Source organism: Haemaphysalis longicornis, unplaced genomic scaffold, assembly GCF_048455015.1.
Source record: "Haemaphysalis longicornis isolate Haplotype H1 unplaced genomic scaffold, Haemaphysalis longicornis Haplotype H1 scaffold_1, whole genome shotgun sequence".
Lineage (NCBI taxonomy): Eukaryota > Metazoa > Arthropoda > Arachnida > Ixodida > Ixodidae > Haemaphysalis > Haemaphysalis longicornis.
In genome coordinates, this window is record NW_027526203.1 from 15,772,182 (window position 1) to 15,795,683 (window position 23,502).

Sequence of the window (23,502 nt, forward strand, 5' to 3'; positions counted from 1 at the left end):
TAGCACCATGTACCTCTAGTAGAAGCAAGAAACAACATGGCTAGCTCCAAGTGCAACTGCTGGAGCGACTCCCCCAACATTGGTAGTGGTCGCCGGCTATGCACGCAGAGTGGAAATGTCTCCATCCTACCTGTCCTACTCAAGGTGGTAGCAGCTGCCTGCTCTTCAACCCCACCTTGACAGACGGCCCACCCACGAGAGAGGTGTGTGTGCCCCATGAGACACCCACCTCGTGGTAGGGGTCCCCTCCGCCGGAGCAGCTGGGTCCCTCGTCCAGGGACGACGATGACGTGTTGCTGGAGTCCAGGTCCGCAAAATGCAGCCGCCGTCGCTCGTGCGCGTGCTGCCGCAGGCTGAACGTGCGCTTCTCCGTGTGCATCGGGCTCATGCCTGCACCATGGCACGCATGCGTAAATGGCCCCGCACGCATCACACACCCGTGGCCATCACTCTTGTGCGACGCAGGCTGAGCGTCTCCACACTTCAATCACAGTCGGCAGCACTCATTTTCACTGTCATACAAATGCATTTGAAATTCCTCAACCCAAGTGCATTGCGGGAAATTCTGGGCTGAATATCAGATGTTGCAAACACTCGTTAATTTGCAAGACAACCGACAACTGGCAACTACTAGCAGTGGCAGACGACAGTTGTGCTTGTTGCCCATGGGACCCTATGTCATTCACTAGGGGTCCTCTGGTTGGTTCCTCGTAGATACACATGCTGGCATACAATACCCAACAATGACTGACCTACAGAAGGCCACGCAGCAACGTGCAGTTCAGTCGTATGTGTTATCGCTGCCATATTCAGCACACGAAATCTGCCTTGCACTACAAGCCAACCAATGACCATCACTGATGTCCTGCCAAGAAGAAAGCACTGTTCTTGAAGCTTAAAATTCTGAGGGAAGCTTCAAAGATTTAAAATAACACATGGCCCTAACAATCAAACTTAATTTCATGTCGCTGCCCGCAGAGCACCACTTCATTTTCAGTGGGAAAAAAAAATGAAGCTTAAGGCTCTATTTCATGGAACACATGCCACACCATCTGCTCGTAGACGGTGGCTGGGCTGCAAACATTCCTTTTTCCACTCCAGCCAGCGCTAGATGTATTATCAGATCACCTTAGACAACTGGTCTTTGAATAGTGAGAGTGAGATTGCAATGAGGATGGCATAACTACACATACAGAAAGACTCTGGGTAACTAAAGCGTATCTCCACACTTGATTCTGAATAAAAGGTCGTAATGGGCACCAAAACTCAAACAATTAATTTTTGAATTCATTTTCTTAATATTGGCATTTTTATACCGAAGCTGCCCCTGGGCTATGAGCTATGTCATAGTTGAGTTACGGATTAATTTGGACCGCCTGGGGATCTCTAACATGCCCCAAAATATCGAAATACAGGCATTTACCACCTCCATCACAAAAACAGTGCCCACAGCGCGGTTCTTCAAAGCTTTAATTCCTTTCCTGGCTTGTTAATCTATAGGAATGTTGTGTGCCAGAGGTGTTCACATACAGGCACTCGAGACTTGCAGTCGATCACCTTACTGACTGCAACCGTAAAAAAAGTGCATTCGTTATGCGGATAATAAAGTGGACCCCATACACATTTCTATGCCTTTCAGAATCCATGCTCGACAATCTCAAGGTGATGAACACACAAAAAGAGTAACTGACTGTTAAGTTCAAGTACAGAAAATAACTTGTTATGAACTTCCTTGACTTCTGTTTGGTGATTCGGTTGATTTGTGGTGGAAATATTTTCCGCTACCCTGACACATCTGTATTGTCAAGCTTTTACTGTCACCTCTGTTTCAGTGTTTTTACCCCACAGCTAACTGAAAGTGTGGCGGCTCTCCTCCTCAACTGCGAACTCGCAATTGCAACCAACTGGCCCAACTGCGAGTGCCATGGGGGCGGCTATGCGAAATGCTGGCCTCTGAAATATGGGCATGGATTAATCTTCAGGGTGAGCACCAATTACAGGTGGCTGGCACTGCGACGAGTGGCCCAAAGTAAATACATGCTCAGAAGAAACTTCCATAGCACACCTCTTAGCTGCTGGAGCTGTTGGACAACATGACCATTAATGCATTGGGCAAAGGCGTTACTTGAGGGACCCCGAAACACTTTCTTCCGCTACTCAGTGCTAGCGGAACCCTGTCCTTCGCACTCTGTATTCGTCTTTTGGTTGCACAACCTTTCATCCACTGCTACATTCCCACCTGAAAGAATGGCAGCTTGCTATGATTATGACAAAAGATGGCAACACAGAATAGAAAACACACAGGACGACGCGCTACGGGAACTTATAGCTTCCGGATGGTGCCATCGCAGCCACGTGTGAAAAAATCAGACATGCCACGGTTGCTTCGAAGCCTGCACCAGAGGAAAGGGAAAGAGTGGAAAAGGTTCTGTATGTTCATTGGCTGTAGCATGTCATCAAGAGAGTGGGTTCTGGTATGGAGTGAACGTTGTATTTTCTGCTGAGAGAAAAGGTACCGTATTTTCCGGTGTATAAGTCGCATTTTGTTTTCTGAAATTTTCGTTGGTGCATCTTATCCACCGGTGCGACTTATGTATGGAATAAATCTGATTCGCGGCAGCCGCGCGTGGCCAGCGCACGTTGAGACACAGTTCTATGGTGTAAATCAATCCCAAGTCCACTGGTACAGCATTTCTCATAGCCCATATGTCGCTTCGGGACATTGCACCAAAGAATTTTCAGCTTTTTCTAGTCAAAAAGAATGATAATGGCCTGCGACAACCACACGCCACTATAGGCCATGCGCAGTAACTACAGTTCAGAATAAACTCAAAGTAACATCAAACTGGGTTGCAAAAACAAAATGCAGCTCATGAATTATTACAGACAGTTACTCTGAAGGAGGTAAACGTGCTGCTAATTTTTAAAATGACAGCTTGGAGATAAGTTTTGATTTTCGTGCCGCTTCCCGTCGCGTCACTTCCGTCCGCCATGACACCTTTATTGCGCTGATTTACGACAGCACACAAGAGACGCGCGACGTTTGGAGAGGTGGCCAAATGGGTCTCCGACTCTTGGGACTCCATTTCTACAAAAACAGTTGTAGCCGGGTTGATAAAGGCCGCAGTAATCCGGTCCGCGAATGGTAATGATGTTGGCGAAGAAGACATCAGACAGTCGGAGGGCGACAGTGATGCAGCGGTGGAACTCCCACTGAAGATACTGAATTATTTGTTAGCGAGTCTGAGGAAAAAGATTTCGATGGTTTTGCCTAAACGCCGTCCGTAAGTACATGCCATCTGTGTGTATCCATAAACCACTTTTGAGAAGTTAGTTAAGTCAGACTTTGGATGTTACATGCCCATGTCTAGCCCTGCTTACAGGGGGATGCGTTACTAGGCGGCGGTCGCCACAACCATGTACTTTCGCCGCACTTCCTAACGATCTGATTCACTATTAGTTTACCTAATTAACAAGTGCGTCTTATATACCGGTGCGTCTTATTTAACGGTGCGACTTATATACGTTTTTTTTTTGGAAAAAATGTCATTTTGAGGGGGGTGCGACTTATACAAAGGTGCGACTTATAGACCGGAAAAGACGGTAGGCCACATTTGCTTTTTGAAGGCCAGAAGATTGTGGAAGCTTGGGAAGTCAACCAGGAGGGGTGGGTTGATGTACATTAGGCACTCTTTGCTCAGTCTGTAGGCTGCTGAGTTGACGTTCCTACGAAAAGAGGAGGGCACAAACACAGCGCTGTGTTTGTGCCCTCTTCTTTTCGTCTCATGTTGTTTGCACGGTTACTATGATTATGTACCAACTCACCCAACCATTCGTGACAGTTTGTATTTTTATTTGTACTTTTATTGATATTTTTGTGTGTGTGTCAATCAGTTTGGCAGTCGGATATATTTCTGTTTATCAATAAAGTTCCCAGTTGCTAGTAGCGCGTCATCCTGTGTATTTTGTATTCTGCGCCGCCGTCCTTTTTTGTGCCTTTTTTCACAATGTAAAAAACCAACTCGCCCAACTTTCTATCACGCTGACCTTGGGATGAGCGCAAGTGTGGGTTTCGCAGCCAACAATTAAGCATGGGTGGTTCGCAAGGCAGGAGTGCACATAGCACATCAACAGGCACAGTGGTAAGCTCAAATCGCAGCTGTCAAGAGGTGCACAAAAATCTGCGGTGCTCTTATTTTGTAATAGGTCAATGAGCTAAACAGAAGATTTCAATGTACAGCCCTGTGCTCTGGGAGCCCAAATCCAGGTTTAAATTTCAAATTTTTGGATGCTAAACGCGCACCTCGCACCTGGGCTGCGAGGTGCGCTGTAGTGGAGGGCTACGAATTAATTTTGACCACCTGGGGATATTTAACATGCACCAAAACCTCGACATGCGGGCATTTTCACTTCTTGCCTTCATCAGAAAAGCGGCCACCGCGCTCAACATCGAACCTGCATCCTCGTGCTCAGCAGCACAAACGCCTTTGCTACTGAGCCACCGCGGTGGGTCAGATCCAGGTTTATATTCCTCAAATGGAGATGGGAGGGTGGCATTATAGGGTGCGTTTCCTGTACACTACCAAACCATTCCAGAATGATCGCTTGAAAGGAATTTGCTTTTACATAGGACACGGCTGCAAAGAGACAGCACTCCCAGGTGACAACAAAGACACGTGTAGTGGCAGTGGCATTGCCTGATAAAGAGTGCCTTTAAACATCGTTTTCAATCTATACGGGACGCATAGAGGGCTCACATGCAGTTCTAATGCTTCCAATCACCCATTCGGACAAATGAATGCATTGAGTGGCCTCTGTAAAAGAAGTGTTCCTTGAATGTTTAAACGAGTCTCATGATCTGGTCTCGTGATCTGAAAATTCGCCAAAATAGTCAGTGTTATGTGCCATATTTATTTACAATATACAGTTTACAAAGAACAGACTCAAAATATCACAGCCCTATCTTGAATATTAACTGAACTGTCATACCCCAAAGTCCTCTGAATGACTATTTTTACCGACACACAAACATCTTTTCTCATTATCGCAAAACAGTGTTTTCGGCTACCTTTCATGTTTTTGGACAGCTATTTCAAGATTTGAGATAGCTAGTCAGAATTTTCTTTGAAAAATGAAGCTAGCTCAATGTATAAAACATGCGAATTTGCAAGCGGGTTTTTCATTTCAACTTCTAATGTCAGTAATAATAATGGTGTGATTCAAAACATGTTTGCAGCACTGCGTTATTGATACACTTCAGTGCACCCATATGTTAATAATAATTTTCTGGTTAGCAGTTTTTCCTATTGCTGGCAAATGATACAAAAGAATTTTTAATTATCATCTGCCCAAAAAGCTGAACAATGCTGTGAAGTTGCATTAAATCCTAACAGGAAGCAAAAAAAAAAAAAAGCCTAGAAGGCTGCCACTTAAAATCTGTTCTATCAACTCAACACATTCAAATATCATCTTGGGAAATGGTAACAGTCGTGCAACATACGCATACTGGAATAGACTCGCCCCAAACCATCAAGAAGCCACACCATGTTTTCCCTTGTACTACTATGCTAAAACTGCAGAGATAAGCAAAAGAAGAAGGGTGATGAAACCACAGTTCCCACACAGTTCCAGAAGCCGAGGAGGATGGGCATGCAGAGCCCAGTTTGCGATGATCTACAGTGAAGCAGCCTCTCCGCTCTGTGGAGAGCACCTTTCAAGCCATGCCTGCATGTGGCTACTACTACCAGCATAACGGAGCAGTCAAGGAAGAACGGGGGTAAGCAAAGGGCTCCTCTTGCGAGCCCACCATCAGACACACTGCTCCAGCCCGGCTGGTGGTGCTGCCCACTTTGTTCGTGCCGCTGTACCCGTACAAAGGGCATGGAAACACAGGGACCAGACGCCCCCCAACCCGGAAGTGTGCAAGAGAGCACAGCAGGAGGCGGTGAAATGGTAGCCCTGTGACAAACTGTACAGGTGTTCTACCCAGTCTCCCATTACGCATACACATTTCTTGTTGCGGGAAGCAAGAGCAGAAAAATGGTCAATGCCTCAGTCACTTGCGTGAATGACTGCAAAGGGGCGTTATCTCTGCAATCATTCATGCAATATTAGCTAGACACACTGGGACTCTCACACCAGCGCTGAAGTTTCTGTACAAAGGTGCTAGGCTTTTTCACTTGAAAGTACAGCTGCTGGAGGCGCTGGAAAGAACCTGGGAGTTGCACCCGCCAGTGGATCAATGCATGGCAAGTCTTGAGGAAGGGAGCTTTTGGATCATACTAGGTTTGAGGGCACAGGAAGATGCTCTGCAGCTTGGCTCTCTGCTGAGTGTCAGACCATGTCGGCTCTTTCTGTGCCCTCCACTTTACTTAATGGCACCACGGACAAATTTAACTGCCCAAAACGTAATGATGAAGCTGTAAGTGGCTGCACCAGGCGCAGTTGCAGTAGGCTTGAGAACTGTTTCCTTCTAATGTGCCAGTGTGACTACACCACAGTGCATTTGTTTAGTGCATAAATTAAGATGAAATGCTTTGGAAGCTGAACAGGCTACCAGCTGAAGCTGTATTTGCCCCAACTACCCACTACTGCGTCACTTGACCCACAACATTCTGCCACCGACGGCTCAAATAGAAGCAGCACTCGGCAGAACATCCCATGGCCACAGCTAAATTGCTTTGTACTGGAATGAGAAGCTCAGAAATTACTGCCAAAGCTAGTCAGCCGAGCTCTTAGATTCAGCCAGCTGCCGAGCCACCCTGCCACAATTCTCACGCTTCATCAGCCCCTACTGCTAACAGGCTAGTGCAACGACCTTAGAAACAAGGCACCCACCTATTTGCACACACTACGCCCCCCCCCCAATTTCATTCGCAGCAACCCAGGGAGGAGGACAAAGGCCTGACAGAAATGCACCACTGTGAGAGCTGGAACGGCAAAGGTGGACCTTTGCCGTCTTCCGTGGCGGGCTCACCGAGGGTGGAGCCCCCCTGGCTGGGCACACAGGTGAAGCCCTGCATGCGCTGGAAGTAGTAGACGGTGACGCTGTCGAAGCCGACCGTCTTGCGGTGCCGGCTGCGCTTGTTGGGCGGTGGGGCATCTGGGTCATCCGGCCGGGAGGCCCCCTGCCGCTGGTCCCCATTCGTGGCCAGAGGTGAGGGAGCCCGTGGCTTGCCAAACTCCAGACCCAGGATGCCCTCCGACATAGGGCCGCCCCTGGGCAAGGCAATCCTGCTTCGTCACACACACACACACACACACTCGTCACATCTTAAACTAGAAACACTGGCCACCTTAGAAAACCAGAAGGGACAGCTTCCACCAGAGGCCCTCGAGCACTTGAAAAATGGCATGCATACCGAAGCCCTGTCACCACAGCAAAATCTGTTGCTCCACAGACTGGCCCAGGCACAAGAACCGTCCCCATTAATCATGCCTGAGCGCTAAACTGCCATCATTCCCAGGCACAAGACATTTTTCCCAGAGCCACAAGACATTACGCACGAATGCTGCTCAAAATTGGGCTTACGTGTTAGTGGTCGCTCGTGAGGTTTGAGCATGAGGCGTGAAGGTTATTAAGAACACCAGGGTGTCACACTGGAACTGAGTCAAGAACATCGCGAAGGAAACACGTGTCACTTTCAAAGACCCCCCCCCCCCCCCCCCCAAAAAAAGGGGAATCCCCGGCCGCCCAGTCTTTTACATGTGCATGCGACAATGACACGAGCCGCAGGGAACAGTCTGGGAAGTTGCCTCGACCAGATTGTCACTGCCCGGAGCCAACAACCACATGCACGTGTAACCAACACGTAGATGGGGGGAGTTTGCCAATCTACTTCCATACGAAGTGAACTTAGAGAAGACCACTCCTTGTGGTGTCCTTTTTTTTTTTTTATGAATTCCGTAGGTGCTTTTTAGTGTTGCTCTTACTCCTGTGCAGCTCTAACCACAAATAAAGTGACATTAACAAGCCAGATTCACACATAGATGATACCTGCCCACTTGCACATAGAAACTTCCATAAAAAAAGGGGCACATGCTATTGCATCGCATGTTGTGATCTTATCTGTATAGATAAAGATAACCCTAGTTCGAGCAACCCAATGGCAATGAACTTGCAAACATATAAATAAAAAACGATAAGTTTATCACAGGCCTTGTAATTGCGGCTGGGCGGGCATAGTGGTGCCAGTACTGACCAAGGGAGAAAAACAAAGCTGCTCACAAAAGTGAGGGAGAAATAAAAGAAAAAGAAAAAAGTGACTACGAAATCACCAGTAAGTTTAGAGGCAATAAAATGCCTGTACACTTGGAAGCTAAAAGAGTCTGAACACCGAATGCTATGTTTAGTTGCAATCACACAATTGGCGCATACTACTTTCAAACACACGAGCCATACTAAACACAGCAAACTAGTTATCTGGTTTTGCAGTGTTTTGCTTGACTTCCAGTGCTACAAGCGGCGAGCCTTGTAGCCCGACATCCTGCACAACAGCCAACGCCAGGTGAAGTCAGAAGGTTCACAAAGAAACATAGAAGGTACCAACACTCGAACTCACTCTAAAGACGGCAGCTCAGTTGTGCTGATAGAGGGATATCATAGGATCAAGCAAGGTTAGAACCACTGAGGGGGATGAAAAGATTTGAATAGCGGGTATATTCTTTACTACTGAAGTCATAGGAAGCTTGGGGATAGATTCTTGATCTACAAGGAGCAGCAAATGTGAAAGGATTATATGCTATTATCGAAAGAGTCGCAGCCGCTGTGGTCAAGCTAAATAGGAGGTAGAAGTTAAAGGTTAAAGGAAGTTAATGTCTAGTTGCGACGGTGAGGACGTTGACGGTTTCTACGCAGATGTCGAATAAGCAATGCATAAGGGAATGGCAGGGTACTTGATATGACAGGAGCAAGCAAGCAAGCAGGTGAACATGCAGAGGGAAAATTATGTGCTGGTTGGATTTGGGGAGAGAAATGACCAGAGGATTAACCTTGATCCATTCTTTCGCAGATGAAGGAATAGGATGTGGACATTTTAGAAGATCCCCCACAATGAAACGAAAAATGAAATCAACTTCATTCAAAAAACAAATTACGATGAAGAGGATGTCGAGGTGCTGAGCCAGAGCAAGGGTAGCGACTCCAGGTTCGTGAGGCACAGAATAAGGCCAGACCTCAGAAGGAAAACGATGACACTACCAAGAAGTAGGACACCCAACCGGAAATGCTTCACAATGGACCGCAAATGCCTTGTGAAGCATTTGGGGTCCATCTTAACGGGAGTGAAAATAGTGCAGACAGAGACTTCTTATATTCTGCTTTAAAAACTTGGGAGAGAGCAATCACAGTCGGCGTCACGCCAAAAATGAGGGGGGAGGACACAACACAGACAGACTGAATTCATGCCCCCAAAGGGAAATTACATCCTGTTTATGTGTACACACGCACACATACATCTAAAGCTTTCATGGTTTACACTACTTAAAAAGAGAAAGGAAAACCAAATCAGTTTAAATATGTGGGTTTACTTTGTGAATAAGCAAGGGATGCAACTTGTGTAACTTCCTGTATTCGTGGCATTTTCCTGCATTATACTGTTTGGGAATTCATGCTCCATGTTACGCTCCAAAGTTCATTATCTAAGACAGCCAAAGTAGTAAAACAAGGAAGTTGACGGATGTCTGAATATGCTTTGGCAATATCTTGAAGCACCCAATCAAGTCCAATAATCGCATACTCCGATGCCTTTACCTGTCAAAGGAATAGGTTAAGGGAACATTCATTACAGTTGGTGCGACGAATTAAGAGGTTCCTATTCTGAGCTGTTATCTTCGAAGGTGCTCACTTTTATGCCCCTGCAGTATGCACCTAGAAGAGGCGTTGGGCCCTAATCATTTCTCTGGATCTCTTAAACAAGGTGCTTAGGTAGCCTGAAGCCAGCTGTCTTGGCTTGTGTATTGCATGGCTGGGTGAGGTCACCGTGGTCTTGAAATGCTGCATGCTGTGTGTGCCCAGCATTTTGAATCACGCAACATTCCAAGACACAGCTCCAGCCCAAGCTTACTCCAGCAAGTGAGGTTCCATCCTGGGACACTGTTAACTTGCATCACATATGCCCACTTTCTGCTGACACATCCGTGGCTTGGTCGCTTTTCCACTGAGCCTTACTCGATGCATTGGTAATGCATTGTGCAATGTCTGTAATGCTCACAATAGGGGGTGTCAAAGAAATTCCTCAGGTCTGCAACTGCCTAGGGAACTACAAAAAACGCAAAATATTACTTTGAAGAGAAAAAATACCAGACCTACTTTAGGCAGTGGTAATTTAGTGCGTACACACATTCTCAGCCTCAAGCTGTGGCAGAATACCAGTGGACACAATGACCGGATGCTGCTGTGGCGGGTGGTCCCGTGCAGTCTACAAAGACGATGGCTGCACCGCGGGACAAAGTGGTGTGGCCATTCAAAGACACCAGTAGGCTTGCTACTAGTGCCATCTGGAAAAAAAAACTGCTACCTCTTGTAGTGCCCACTTATCTTTCACACACATAAAAACCCCATTTCAACGAACAAAACTTGCATATTGTCTTCATGACCCCTTTAACAGCATACAAGCAAAGAGCCCACAGTTACCGAATGTTCAAAAGCGATTGCCCCTAGCCATGACAGCAGTGCATCTACCCCCAGGGAGACGAGTACACCAGTCAGTGCCTACTTAACATGAGGATGTAGGCGATTCTTTGAGGACTGACAACTCGCACCCTACCACATTTTCCCCACCAGCTCATTTCATTTGCCAGTGCACTGCATGTCGTCAGCAAACTAAGGCATCAATACAACCCGCAGAGGCAATCCAGTTTCAGCACGAAACAAGTTTCAGACTCTGGGGGAAAAAAAGGGAACCTTCACTAAATAAGTGACAGTACTTTTTTCTCTACAATGAAATTTTCACTGCTGATAAGCTTAAAATTTTCACTAAAGGCTGAATGAAATTTCGCTTTAACTGAAAGGTTGTATACCTTTTGTAGCTCCCTCGTCTTTTCGACGAGCAACGATGCGTTATTTGCTGAGAAATAAGCAAACAAAGCTGACATTTCTCTCACCCGCTTCCCTTTCATTTTTTTGTGACGTAACCATTGCGTCACAAGCTAGAAGCGAAGCACAGGCAGCACAGGTGCGGTCTAGAGCATAAACGCTGGCAACGGTAGCTTTTACATCTCTGAGCCATGGCCGACTACAGCAACGTTTCTTTGGCCGAGGCGGCTGCCTTGAACGTTCTTGATTTTTCACCGACAGAATGAGAAACACTTTTACATGGCTCATGTGGCCAGTGTGCCCGCAAACTCCGCATTCCCAGGCCCCATCCAGCCGCCCGTGGGCGAAGCGTCTTTAGAAGCAACAGCTGTCGATTCCAATATCAAGCTCAGCGTCCCAGGCTCCCGGCTGGCGCCGTTCAGGAGGGCGCCTTCATTTCCCATCATCTGGCGATCAAAGCCACCTTATATTATCTTCTCTCACGCAGCACGAACCTAGCGTGAAATAAACACTGTTCACAGCAGCCGTGTCAAGTATAAGTCGTCAGTGCCAGCACTCCTCCTGGCTAAAACAAAGGGCAGAGCGATGCGCGCTTTACGAATTATCAACGGCCGCTTGAGGTGGATGGAAAAGCACAAGGGTGCATCGGTCAACTAAGCGCTCGCAGTAAGTTAATTTCACAGGTGATTATGTTCGAAATGGGTGCGGGCATGCTTTAGCGTTAGAAATATCCGCGCGCGGAGAACAAAAGATCGGAAAGCCAGGCAAGTCGCTTAACCACCTGCAGTGCATATTCCTTTTGTTGCTTCAAATGATGGGATTTCAGCTACTTTCTGGCGGGTATATTGCTTGCAGAAGCTCAGGTGCTCACTGTCATATGTTATTGACTTTGCTAATTGCGCACCAATGCTTTCCGAAAACGAAACTGAAACCATCATGGCTGACTGAATAGTGAGGGAAGCAGCCTGCCCTGCAGCATACAGGGTGTTACGACGATAACTGGAACACTAATTTTTTTTTCCGATTGAACCGCTGCTTGGTTCGCGCTCAAACTTCACATGAAGGTCGAATTTTGTGGTCTGTTTTGTTTGACACCGGGAACAACGAGGGTACTTACTTGTTAATTCTGAAGATAAATAAAAACCATTTTCGCCTATGGGAAAATGGCGGCCGGTTCGACCGTGCGAGCCACTGCAAGCTGATTTTGGAACGACGGCGTTACCTGGGGTATGCAGAGCAAAATGGCTGAGGAGGATTCACATTCCTTCCACAGGAGGGAGGAGCCAAATGGGGTAGCAGACGATCAGAAAATGTGAAAAGGGGTTTTCTGATCGTCTGCTACCTCATTTGGCTCCTACCACAGTAGGAAGCAGCCAAATGAGGTAGCAGACGAGCAGAATATGTGAAAGCAGGTGAGGAAACAAATCCAACGTTCATTGGTAACGATCAACCGTGGGAATATTTTATTATGATTGGTATCAGCTGTTGAGCAACTATTCATGATCATCATTAACTAAGGGCGAAAGAGGCTTTCTGATCGTCTGCTACAACATTTAGCTCCATCCTACTGTGGATCTCCATTGTTCGCTTCACTCTGCATACCCTAGGTGGTGCCGTCGTTCTAACATCAGCTTGCACTGGCTCGCACATCCAAATTGGTTGCCATTTTCCCATAAGCGAACATTGCTTTTATTTATTTTCAGAATAAACAGGTAAGTACCATCGTTGTTGCCAGTGTCAAACAAAACATACCACAAAATACGACCTTCCTGTGAAGTTTGAGTGCGAACAGAGCAGTGGTTCAATCAGGAAAAAATTTTAAAGTGCTCCAATTATCCTCATAAACTGCATACCAGAGAGAAAACTGCTACTAGTGCCTAGGCGAGCTGCGCTTCAACAAAAGGGGTGTCATTGTCCCCTGAGAAGTGTTGCATTTCTACTCCACACAGCTTTACTCTTCTGGGGCCCTATTCTCGACTGCACAAATTGCCGGCAATTCAGGCAATTTTCCGGAAGTCTTTTCTGATTGGCTTTCAATTTTGGTCACATGCTTCCGGTTGACAAAGCGGTTGTGTGTGCTGTCGTCATTTTGACGTTTCATGTCGTTTACGTACACCAGTTCTAAAGTTTGCCTTATTTCTCCTTACTAAAGGCGCATAATTCTTGGCCGGCAATGAAAAGCCAGACTAAATGCAGCGGACATGACAACGTCAGCCTGTCTTTGCTATTCAACAACAATACTGCTAGTAATACACACCCCCTCTGTGATTGGCTGAGAAGGCGTGACGTAATTTAAACAGTTGGCGGGAACGATTATGTCATGCATTGGCAACTTCAGCTTGCATAAAAGTGACGTAATGCTACGTAACAGCTTGAAAATGGCGGCTGTTTTTGTCGCAAAATACAAGCAAAATAGGGCAAAAAATTGCCCCGGCTTACGGCGCCGCGAAATGTGCGGCAATTTGCAGCAGGCACAGTTTCGCATGCGCACTGTTTAAAGAATGTTTCCTACCGAAATAAATTAGTTTCAACTGCTTCCAAATCATGGAACATGCAAATAACATGCAGTATTTTGCTTTTATGTTTGGCAATAAAATAAAGATTATTTGTTTGGCGTAACCGCAACATAAGAGGGCAGTACAAGCCTCTCCATGACAAAGAGAACCCAATGCTTGGCATTTGTCCATACTTGTCCTAGTAAGCTGTTGGGTCACATGATCGAACTCAAGAGAAAATAACAAAGAAAAGTGACTATTTGGTTCATTACAGCGCTGATTGCAGTCGAGCTTGACGAATGAGTGAATCGGCGACATCGGTGCGCTCCGCGGTTATCAGGCGTAGCGCTTCGCTGCTCTTATGTGTCATAGAAGCGATGGTTGCGGCCGTCTTTTTCTGTGATCACGCCATGAACTTGTAACATAGCAGCAGACAATGGCGTGGCGGCGGTGGTGGCAGGGAAGGTGATAATGCAACAAAGCTTGCATTGAAACAGAGAGCCCAGCTATGTTACTAAAAGCGATTGAAATAAATAAATAGATACGGTAAAAAAATTGTGTGATGTTCTTTAGCTCGACATCCGCCTTTCGCTCGATTTTGGATCAACGTTACTCGATCGCCTTGTGGTGTTGACGCGATATTTAACCTCCAGAAATGTGTTTTTCTTGTCAGCCTCAGCTTCCGTCTTAATTTTTATAGTACATGCCAAGTGTTTTTATATCTTTCTTGAACAATATTTGATACTTTGGTAGCGATCTTTATGAGTGACTCATCAAATTACACTGCATGTCGTCATAGCTATAGGTGCAGCACGTCACTAATTGCTTACGTCGTGCTTACGCAAAAAAACATGGGTGAAATGCCGGCAATTTGTGCAGTCGAGAATAGGGCCCCTGGGCTTTTTCACTTCCCAGGTGCCACACAAGATGACATGTTGCAAGCCAAGCCAAGTAAGAACGGGATGCCATCAGCTGCTATGGCGACTCCTGAGGCAAACACAATCGGTTTCCCTCTGGCATACATTAGTATGAAACTGTGAATGAGACTGCACTACGAGGCCCTCGTCGCCAGTGTGCTTTGTGCCCCTAATTGGCACCACAGTCACCCAGCATTGGCATTCGTATTATCGCAGTTTTCAAATGGGAAGGCTGTGCGGCTACTATGGGCAATATTTCTGGTGTACATCGGCAGACGTTTCCTGGTATTTCTAAACCACGCCAGATTGTTGCCGAACCTCCCCATCAACCAACCATCTTTGGCCTGTCCCAGACACATGCCTGCAAGCGTGCGAAAGACGATGCCTGCTGTTTTCAGAGTTTTGCAATGACGACGATGACGACGAACAAAAACATTGTCAGAAAGGGCACCACAAACTGCTTTGCAGTAAAAGCCTAGCTGCTAGTCAAGCATCACCGTTTAGACTGACCGTATGGTACAAATGTGTGCCGAGTAAAGCTTTCCAACAGCATTCCAAGGGCAAATAGGAGTGTTGTTGAAAGGCATGTCAGGCACCACGTTTGCCCATTTCAAACACTAGCACGAGTGCGAAGCCCACAGGAGTATCCCTTGACCCCTAGCTTCCAATATGTAGTTAATACACTCTATCCCCGCGGGGTGTTGATTGAGAAATGAAGGGCAGACGTTTCCATACAAAAAGGGGCCGTGGCCACAGATCAGCACCATGCATTACGCACCAGACGCTATCGTTCCCTTAAAATAGAATCGCGCATGTCCTCAAACATCCAGCCTCAGTTGTTTGCCCGAGAAAAACCTGGCTAGACTACCAGTGACGCAAGGCGTTTTCTCAAGGGAGATCATGATCAAGTGATCATAGGGATAGGTGCGCAGGTCAAGCACTACCTACAATGCTTATTGAAATACGGTGAAACCACAAGACCGCGTCGTTGACGGAAAGCGACGCCAGGATTACCACGGATACAGCTTTAGCGAGAACGATAACCGTAGTCAGAAGAACCGTATCTCATCAGAACCGTATCTCATCAGCCATCAAGGTGCCGCGTATGGTAACCTGGCCTACGGCTCGTGCGCCGGCCCCTCATCGATCAAATCCACCATTACACGCTGAAAGCACGCCGGTAGTTTACAACACACGTGCTGCGCGCACGCATTCCGCGTCCTTTCACGGGATCCGTTGGCAGGATAGTCACGTTCAAAAATTTGACACCCATATTCCTGCCGACGACATTCACGGTTACTCATTTCAATTACCTTCGTGGGTGGAGCGAGTTGAAAACGAAACAAAACGCGCATTGATCAGCGCGGCGCAAGTCAAATCGCATCTACCACAGCGTCTCTACCTCTGAAACGGGGGAACACTGATGTGGCTGCACCAGCTGAACTTTTTTTTTTCTTTGCGTCACTGCCCCAGCCATGACAAAAACGACAAGCTTCGCACAGCTGTCTAGGGCTGGGTACTCTATTAGAGTTCGAATATTTCGCGGCTGTTAAACTGCCTTCTTTACTATCAGCGCCGCGGAGCCTTATTTGTGTGTTATGTAGCACGATTTGGCGGACGATAATATCGGCCGAACTGGGATTCCGAACTCGGGCGAGGAAAATAGCCGCCACGAGCGCTCTCAGCTCCGTGGTCGTACGTAGCTAGTCGAAGGCCCACAACTCTTGTTAGCTTCACACAGTGTTCCCACAGATGTGCGTTCGAATGAGCTAACGCGCACGTCGAGTAGAATATCTCGGCGCACCGGCGCAGGCCACAGGCTTCTTCGTAAACTTGATTTACACGACAAAGAAAAGTAACGCGGAGGGAATACAACAAACAGGCGCCTTCCAGTCAAAGCAGTTCAGCAGTAGGCCAGATCAGACATCAATAAACGCGACCAGCGTCATAGCACTCACCTTCCTAAAATTGCATCGCAGGCCTTCCGTGGACCCCTACTATAACTTAATCCGTTGGCTGCAGAATATCAGAGCACTACTGTGGGTCAGGAGAGAACGGAAATCGTCGCGACGAACACTTCTTCGATCTAGGCATCCAATGGAATGAATGGCGACCGAATGAACCCAACACCGAACGTTAAACCGCTACTCCGACTACCCCAAACCATGGTATCCTACACTGTGACAATGCCTGCCGCCACAACCAGGCCGAAACGGGCCCATTGCCCTTTCTCGCTATTATTTTTCCGGAGCCCGCACAACGGCGCTACCTTAGAACCTTTTCCTGCTCTTAAAGGCAGCGTCTTCTGCCACGCGCGTGGCACCAGCCACGCCCCCCTGGCAACGGCTGCTGCCACGCGTGACGTCACAATGACGTCATAATTTTATTAATTGTCATTATTTTGTGTAGTGTAGTCCGAAATACACATTTTTTTTATTTGCAGTACAAAATAACGCACCATTGAACTGCTAAAACTTTTCTAAACAAATAATTTTTGTTCTTGCGGGAGCAGCCGGCGATGCTGCTGCTGCCAGAGTTACTGGATATAGACAGTTGCGAAACTCCCCATAGGCTCCATGTATCGAAAGCCGGTCTTCGGTTGCCCCCATGGAGGAAAGAAAAGGTTAGGAGAGGCCCTGACTATGGTGTCTGGAAGGGGAAGTGTGACGGGCGCTATATGCGCGCCATGCTTGGCTGCTGCACGAAACGCGATGAAAACCTTGCAGTCCACTAGGGGCGCTGCACGAGGGAGGGGAGCGGCCTTGGAAGGGTCGTCGCATGCGTCGCCGGCGTTGTGTTCACCTTTCAGCCGAGCGTGTTGTCCTGTGGTGTTGTGCTGTGGATGTTGCCTGTTTTGTACGCGTACCGTATTTATCGTTTTGAATGTACGTTGTGCGTTTTCCTTGTCGATCGACATTGGCAGGAATGTAGCGAAACCTTCAAGCACATCATTCCGCCGAAGCCACGGACGGCAAGCTTGTATTGGTGCTATAGGAGGCGTTTACAATGTTTTTCTCATAGGATAAAACTTCATGCGTTCAGCATGCATGATTTCATCTTTCTTTAAGCTGCCTAAAATTCGACCAAGCCTGTTGTCAGGCTCACTGTAAGGCCCTGAATAAGGAAAGAGTTGAGCCGCCGGCCGGCAAAAGCATTTGATTGATTGATTGCGGGGTTTAAACGCCGACGCTACACTGGCGATGACGCGCGCCGTAGTAGAGGGCTCCGGATTAATTTTGACCTCCTAGGGATCCTTAACGTGCGCCGAAATCTCGAACGCACGGGCTTTTTTGCTTTGCGCGCCTCCGTCAGAAAAGCGGCCGCCGCGCCCGGGAGGAAAAATCATTTAAAGCTTCGGAGATGTTGCGCTTTCAAATTTATGCACTCTACATGCTTTATTGAAGTGTATGCAAGAAATAAACTGTAACATGCCCTTCAAATTGTGCTTGTGTGTACTTATTTTGCAGGTGTATACTGATTCCCAGCGAACTTGCAATTATTTCCCCGACATTTGCTATTGTAAACATTGCAAGTTTTCTTGGATGTCATGACAATTCGTTTTAAATAATTGTACATCAGTAACAAATGAACCGCGATCAAGAGCTGAAACACGAAAAGCAAAGTTCAATCATAGGCCGGGAAAGGTTGATGCTATCCCAGGTTATTTCGCTTTGAAGGCGCAAAGACTGCCCTTTAAAAGTGTTATTCAACATCACTTGTATTCCTCCACCAGAAGCTACTATGTTTACGTTTCTTTGTGTACATTTCTATTGTCTTATTCACGTTTGAAAGTGCAGTACTGAGTTGGGGAAGTTGGTGTCCGTTCACGATGAAAAATGGCGGGGAAGGAAGACCGACAGCACGACCAAGGCCTCCGCCAATGCCTCCGAGGCATTGGCACGACGCAGACAAGATAGCTCTTGTCTAAGTTATGGGGCCCGTCTTCTTTTTGCGCTATTTTCATCATTCAGTATGCGTTCATGTTCCAAGCTCGCCCGCATGCGCACGAAAACTGCCTTTGCCGCGATATGGCAATAAAATACTGGCGGAAGTTACCAATTCACCTGGACAATATCTAGGCGCAGCATTGTTATTGAATGACTGCATCGAACAGACAGCCGTTCTAGCTCTGGACAATGAAAGGAGCTCGTCTGCTTAGGTGCCGAAAGACGCGAAAGAACCAGCGTAGCAACGAAGCCGTCTGCACGCAACATGTGTCAGCGCCAGTTCCAAATTACATCGTCCTTTCTTCAATTGAGGAACTGCTTGCACCCTTTTGCGTAGCATATTTACGGACACAAATCAAATTTCCGCCTATCAAGGGCGATTTCGGAAGAAACGCAATGCCAGCCGCCGGCACTTCGCACTTTCGGTGGCAGCGTATCGGCGCAAGCGCTAGCTCCCCTCCTCCATTGTGGCTCCACCTAGGAGCTGTAATCGCTGATCTGTGCAGCCTCTCGCTTCTGTCCGTCACACTTCCCCTTCCAGACACCATACCCTGACGTCACATTTGTGAAGCCGAGTGCCGCCATTACTTGAGCCCACGGAGCCCAGCACTCTATCCCATCATCCTTTGCTGTCTCCGGTTTGATTTGACTAACATGGCGTCGCCCTGCCCTCCCGCTTCGAAGCCAAAACAGCTTCGTCGCTAATTCCTCGGTGCGATATCATGTTCTAAGCTGTTGATTTCGCCTTCAATTTGCCCATTCTAACCCTCACCCAAAGTTTCAATCGAAAAACGGCCTTCGTTTTTGAGATAGAAGGACGATTTTTCAGCTCGTAAGCCTGGCAAAGTAGCGTTTGTCGTCGTCATAGCAACAGGCTCGCGGGATGGCGAACGCAGACGACGGGAGCATTGTTTGGGGTCGTACAGCACTGCGGTCTTAGCGCGCTACGTCTCAGCAGCGATAAATTTCACTTCACTTCACAACAAAGAAACACAAAGTGAGCAAAGAACGAACTGTGGTTCTCGCCAACGCTGAGCGAAGGGGATTTTCCCGGCAGGTCGCCGGCGGCGGCAGCGGCTCGCTCCGCCGATCTCGACGCGACGTAAGAGCCGCTGCGGCGGGGATACGAGTTAAGGCCGCCTCCGACGGCGGAGTTTTCAAACTGGCCTAATCTAAAAACGTTTGCCGTAGCGACTGCGCTGGTTTGCAAGCGTAGCGAGGCAGCGACATACCAAGCGCTTTAAAAATTTGTCCGTTCTATTTGCCCAAATTTGACCGCCGCAGTTGTAAACAAGTAAGCAACATTGTCCATGGGCTCAAGAAAAATGACGTAACTTTCTCCACACTTTTCGCAATGCATTGGGATGCTAGGGGCCTCTCCTGAGTATTCTTTCCTCCATGGTTGCCCCCCTGCGCCGAGGCAAGCACGGGGCAAGTAAAGCCCCTCTATTTTTGAAAGTAGCGACACTCTCCTCCCTTCGGCCGCTTTCCTCCTCGGATTTCACTCTCGCACCGGCCGGCGCGCTGCACACGGCACGCTTTGTCGCCCTGCGCTCTCGAGACGCTGCGGTAGGGTCAATGGGATCGCGTGTTGCTCCGGCGTTTTTACGTGTTGTTATTAAAACTGTCGCTTGCAGACGTCACGATGGCTATGCAAAGGCCAGACGATTGTGATGTACAGGTTTTAACCTCTTCACGAAGAAGTGGCGACGAGAAAAGCGACGACAAACACAGAATCCTGTTATTTTATTGCCAGGTACATTGCCACTCCGTTTGTTGCGTTTGTTTTTTTTTCGCTCTAGCTAACATTTTATATACTGAACCATGCTTAAAGTGCTTTTATTTACTATGAAGTTTCTTAGCGAACAATACATAATTAGGAATCACTACCTTCAGCAGCGTTTTGGTACTTTTTTGTTTCTGTACCCACTCCCCTCTGTAATGTCAATTCGCCCGTGACGTTATTATTTATAAAAACAAATAAATACACGCTGATTAGAGCACTCTACGAAAACTTTTTATTTGTACTTCGTCTGTAATATAATTAGGACACCGTGCTGCATCCCCAAAATACTACGCATATAAATACATTTTTCGAAGACATATGCTCACGCGAAGGAAAGACGCGTACATTACATTTTAGGATATATACATGCAGTTCAAGAAGACAATCAGAAAAGAACACGAACAAGAATGAACATATCTCTCTAACAAATTATGCACAAAATAACTTCACCGCACTGTCACCGAACCTCGCAACAGCCGCACGCATGCCAACACTTTTACTGCCGCATTTGCTACTTTTCATCGTAGCTACTTTTGCATCTTCATTCGTGACAAGCATTTGAACTCGAACCTTTAACAACACACGCAAAATGTCTTTCAGGGCCTTGCTGCAAGTGTGTGTGAATTTCGCATCTTTTGGCGGGAGGTTTTCGTTTCTTTGGAGCCGGCCGGTGGGAAAGCAAAGTTGGAACGGCGTTTGGTTTTAGCCTCTTTTTCCCATACTTCTTCAGTATGAATGGTTCGAATTGATCTTCAATAAAATGGAGGTGCAAAACAATAATACGATTATTGGAAACTGTGGTATCACCAACACTTCTCTGGTATTGGTATTAAAACCTTCCGATCGGCGAAAAAGAAGAAAAGAACTGAATCATAGCCTCAATGTCCTCCTGTTGTGATGTGGAAGTTCATATATGAGCTCTAACCAGTACCTCACGAATGGACAACCCGTGTAAATATACAAAATACAAATTTAAATACCGAAATTCAAATATTGAAAAAAAAATACGTTTTTCTGAACATGACTAACATATTAAAGTAAGCGGCTTTTTGTTTACTATCAAAAACAACTTCCATGTCTAAAACAAAATACAGCTGTACAGCAATTTTTAAAGACACGTGGGAAAAATTCTACCGAAATAGCACATCGTTACAGACCAATAGAGAGGGCACAATAAATGTATACATTTTTAATAAAAGTATCGTAAATCCGCTTTAGAGTTTCAATCGATGCAGAGGCGCGCATTTTACTGGACCTCACTTTGCGGTGCCCCGACCCGCTTCTCCATAAAAAAAGGGAAGCCTTGTTTAGCAAAAATTAAGAATAGCTGTGAAAGTGAAAGAGTGAGTTCACCAGATTCTGTCAACTCCTCGTGCACGCGCGGAAATACCGAAAATCGTAGCTTACGTCGCACAAAGAAGTCATTCTGGTATGCGCAAAGTCTTTCCTTCCGATGTTGTGCGGCCACTGCTTCTTGCGCTGGACACCTCTTTTGACACTCAGAATGGTAAACAGCGAGATTCCTTTTTCACTTTTACTATTATATTGGTTGGCGCAGCAGAACGGCATTGCGATTATGAACAAGCGCGAAGAAGCGCAAGCGCTCTGAAAGTCGCCGTGGCCACAGAGCGGCAAATGGCGTCCCGCGGAAAAAAAATAAAAATGCAAACAAGTTCGACACCCGCTTGACGGGCGGCGGAGATGTCACGGTGACGTTTGTTGACGTTTCCGCTCCCCGCAGCCAATTACGGCCCACGGAAGCCCCGTCGTCTCCCCTCCTGAGAGGGTGTGCGAGGAGGGCAGTGGCGGGTAAGGGAAACGGCGGCAAAGATCCAAGAAAGTCGCTACTTTCCCAAATAAAGGGGCTTTAGGGGCAAGTTGACTAGCCTGTCGTCTGTCGGCAGAACGTTGAAGCAGTACTCAAGTGCTTGCGGCTGCTGCCGTAAGTCATAAAAAGAAAAGCCGCAAAAACACAAGTAAATTTTACGTAATTATTGTGTTTTAATTTAAAAAGCAATCTTTATTTTACAGAAGAATTTTGAATAATAATAGTTTAGCGAAGTTCCGTTTTCATCTCCTAAGTGCCGCGCGCGTCGACTTGCCCCTCAGCTTCCACGGAGTGGGGGGGCTAGCGCCGCCCGGATTCTGAAGCGGAGTTTCGCAACTGTCTATATTGAGTAACTCTGGCTGCTGCTGCCAGCTGCCGTATTGGCGGTGAGATGTTTCAGTGGCGCCCCCTGGATCTGACGTCAGCTTAGGGACCCGCTCCGCTGTCGTCTGCTACATTCGCCGCGCTGCTACACCCGCGCCGCGGTCGTCCGGTTCTGACTGGCAGCAGTGCCTTTGCTAGAATTCGCCCGCTTTGATGTTTTGGTGCTTTAAAAAACGTGTTTTCAATAAGATTCTGACGGTTCTGAATAATTTCAAGCTTTGTCCCGCAAAATTTTGCAACACACGAGGAGAGAGAGAACGACTTTCAGAGAGCATCGCTCAGACGTAACTCGCCCTCGTCCTATCTAGCGTATTTGCGAGTTTCAGCGCTCAGAGCTCCTCGATAAGTAATCAAAATGCGTAGGCTTCCCTTAACTATTTCTGAGATGCTCTTATGAAGACTCAAGAGTCTAATGCTACGCATCAAGCAGCGGGTCCCACAGCAGGAAATAAAACTGGTGTTTTCTCTTTTTTCGTTGTTGTTAGATGAACATTTTTTTTTTCTGTGCCCAACGCATTCATTTTCTGCACCGTCCTAAACGTCCTAGGAGGTTTGGGGATGTTTGCGAGGCTCACAAAGTTTGTGTGAATATTCAATGCAATAAGATCTGTGCTACGTTGCAGATAATTACGTTGTCCACAGTACTCGAAGGCGGCTTTTGTGCACCTAATTTCTATCCAACCATCGATATCGTAACGAATTTAATCTCAACCCGAAAAGTTCTGACATGATTACGGTGTTGAAAACTTGATATACTTGCTAACTAACGCAATAAATAGTATACATGCCAATTTTCAGTATAACACAATTCGAAACCAATGAATATGTCTAGACAGCTCTATATTGTTTTCAAACCCCTTCAGTCGCAAAGAACAAGTCCTGGCCTACTCGGGATGACGTTCGGTGAATTGAAGAATGAATCTTACTCTCTCCTCTTGGACTGAGGAGCCTGCCCACTAACCAGCTCGATTTCACTGTTTTCTCCTCCTCCTGGAACTCCCCCTCTTCAGTGCAGTTTTACTATAATGCCTGTCTGAATATTGGGATGATATGGTTGTGGCAAATGTACCGAAATATCCCCCAAATATAAAAAAAAACATAGTCTTACTG

The 23,502-nt window shown here is 46.9% G+C and overlaps 1 protein-coding gene across 2 annotated transcripts in view; it reads right to left on the bottom strand.

Annotated features, from left to right (window-relative positions):
* Window positions 1-16,626, bottom strand: part of LOC144175263 (cysteine/serine-rich nuclear protein 2-like) — a 45,129-nt gene extending 28,503 nt beyond the window's left edge. Inside the window, exons 1-4 of one of the 2 annotated variants that reach the window (XM_077704365.1) lie at window positions 16,406-16,626; window positions 7,532-7,605; window positions 6,977-7,218; window positions 230-390 (exon numbers count right to left, since the gene is read on the bottom strand). In XM_077704365.1, coding sequence (XP_077560491.1) covers window positions 230-390; window positions 6,977-7,208 — 393 coding nt within the window. In that variant the 5' untranslated portion in view covers window positions 7,209-7,218; window positions 7,532-7,605; window positions 16,406-16,626. The remainder of the gene's footprint in view (window positions 1-229; window positions 391-6,976; window positions 7,219-7,531; window positions 7,606-16,405) is intronic. The other variant, XM_077704360.1, reaches the window with a different exon arrangement.
* Window positions 16,627-23,502: the final 6,876 nt, after the last annotated feature.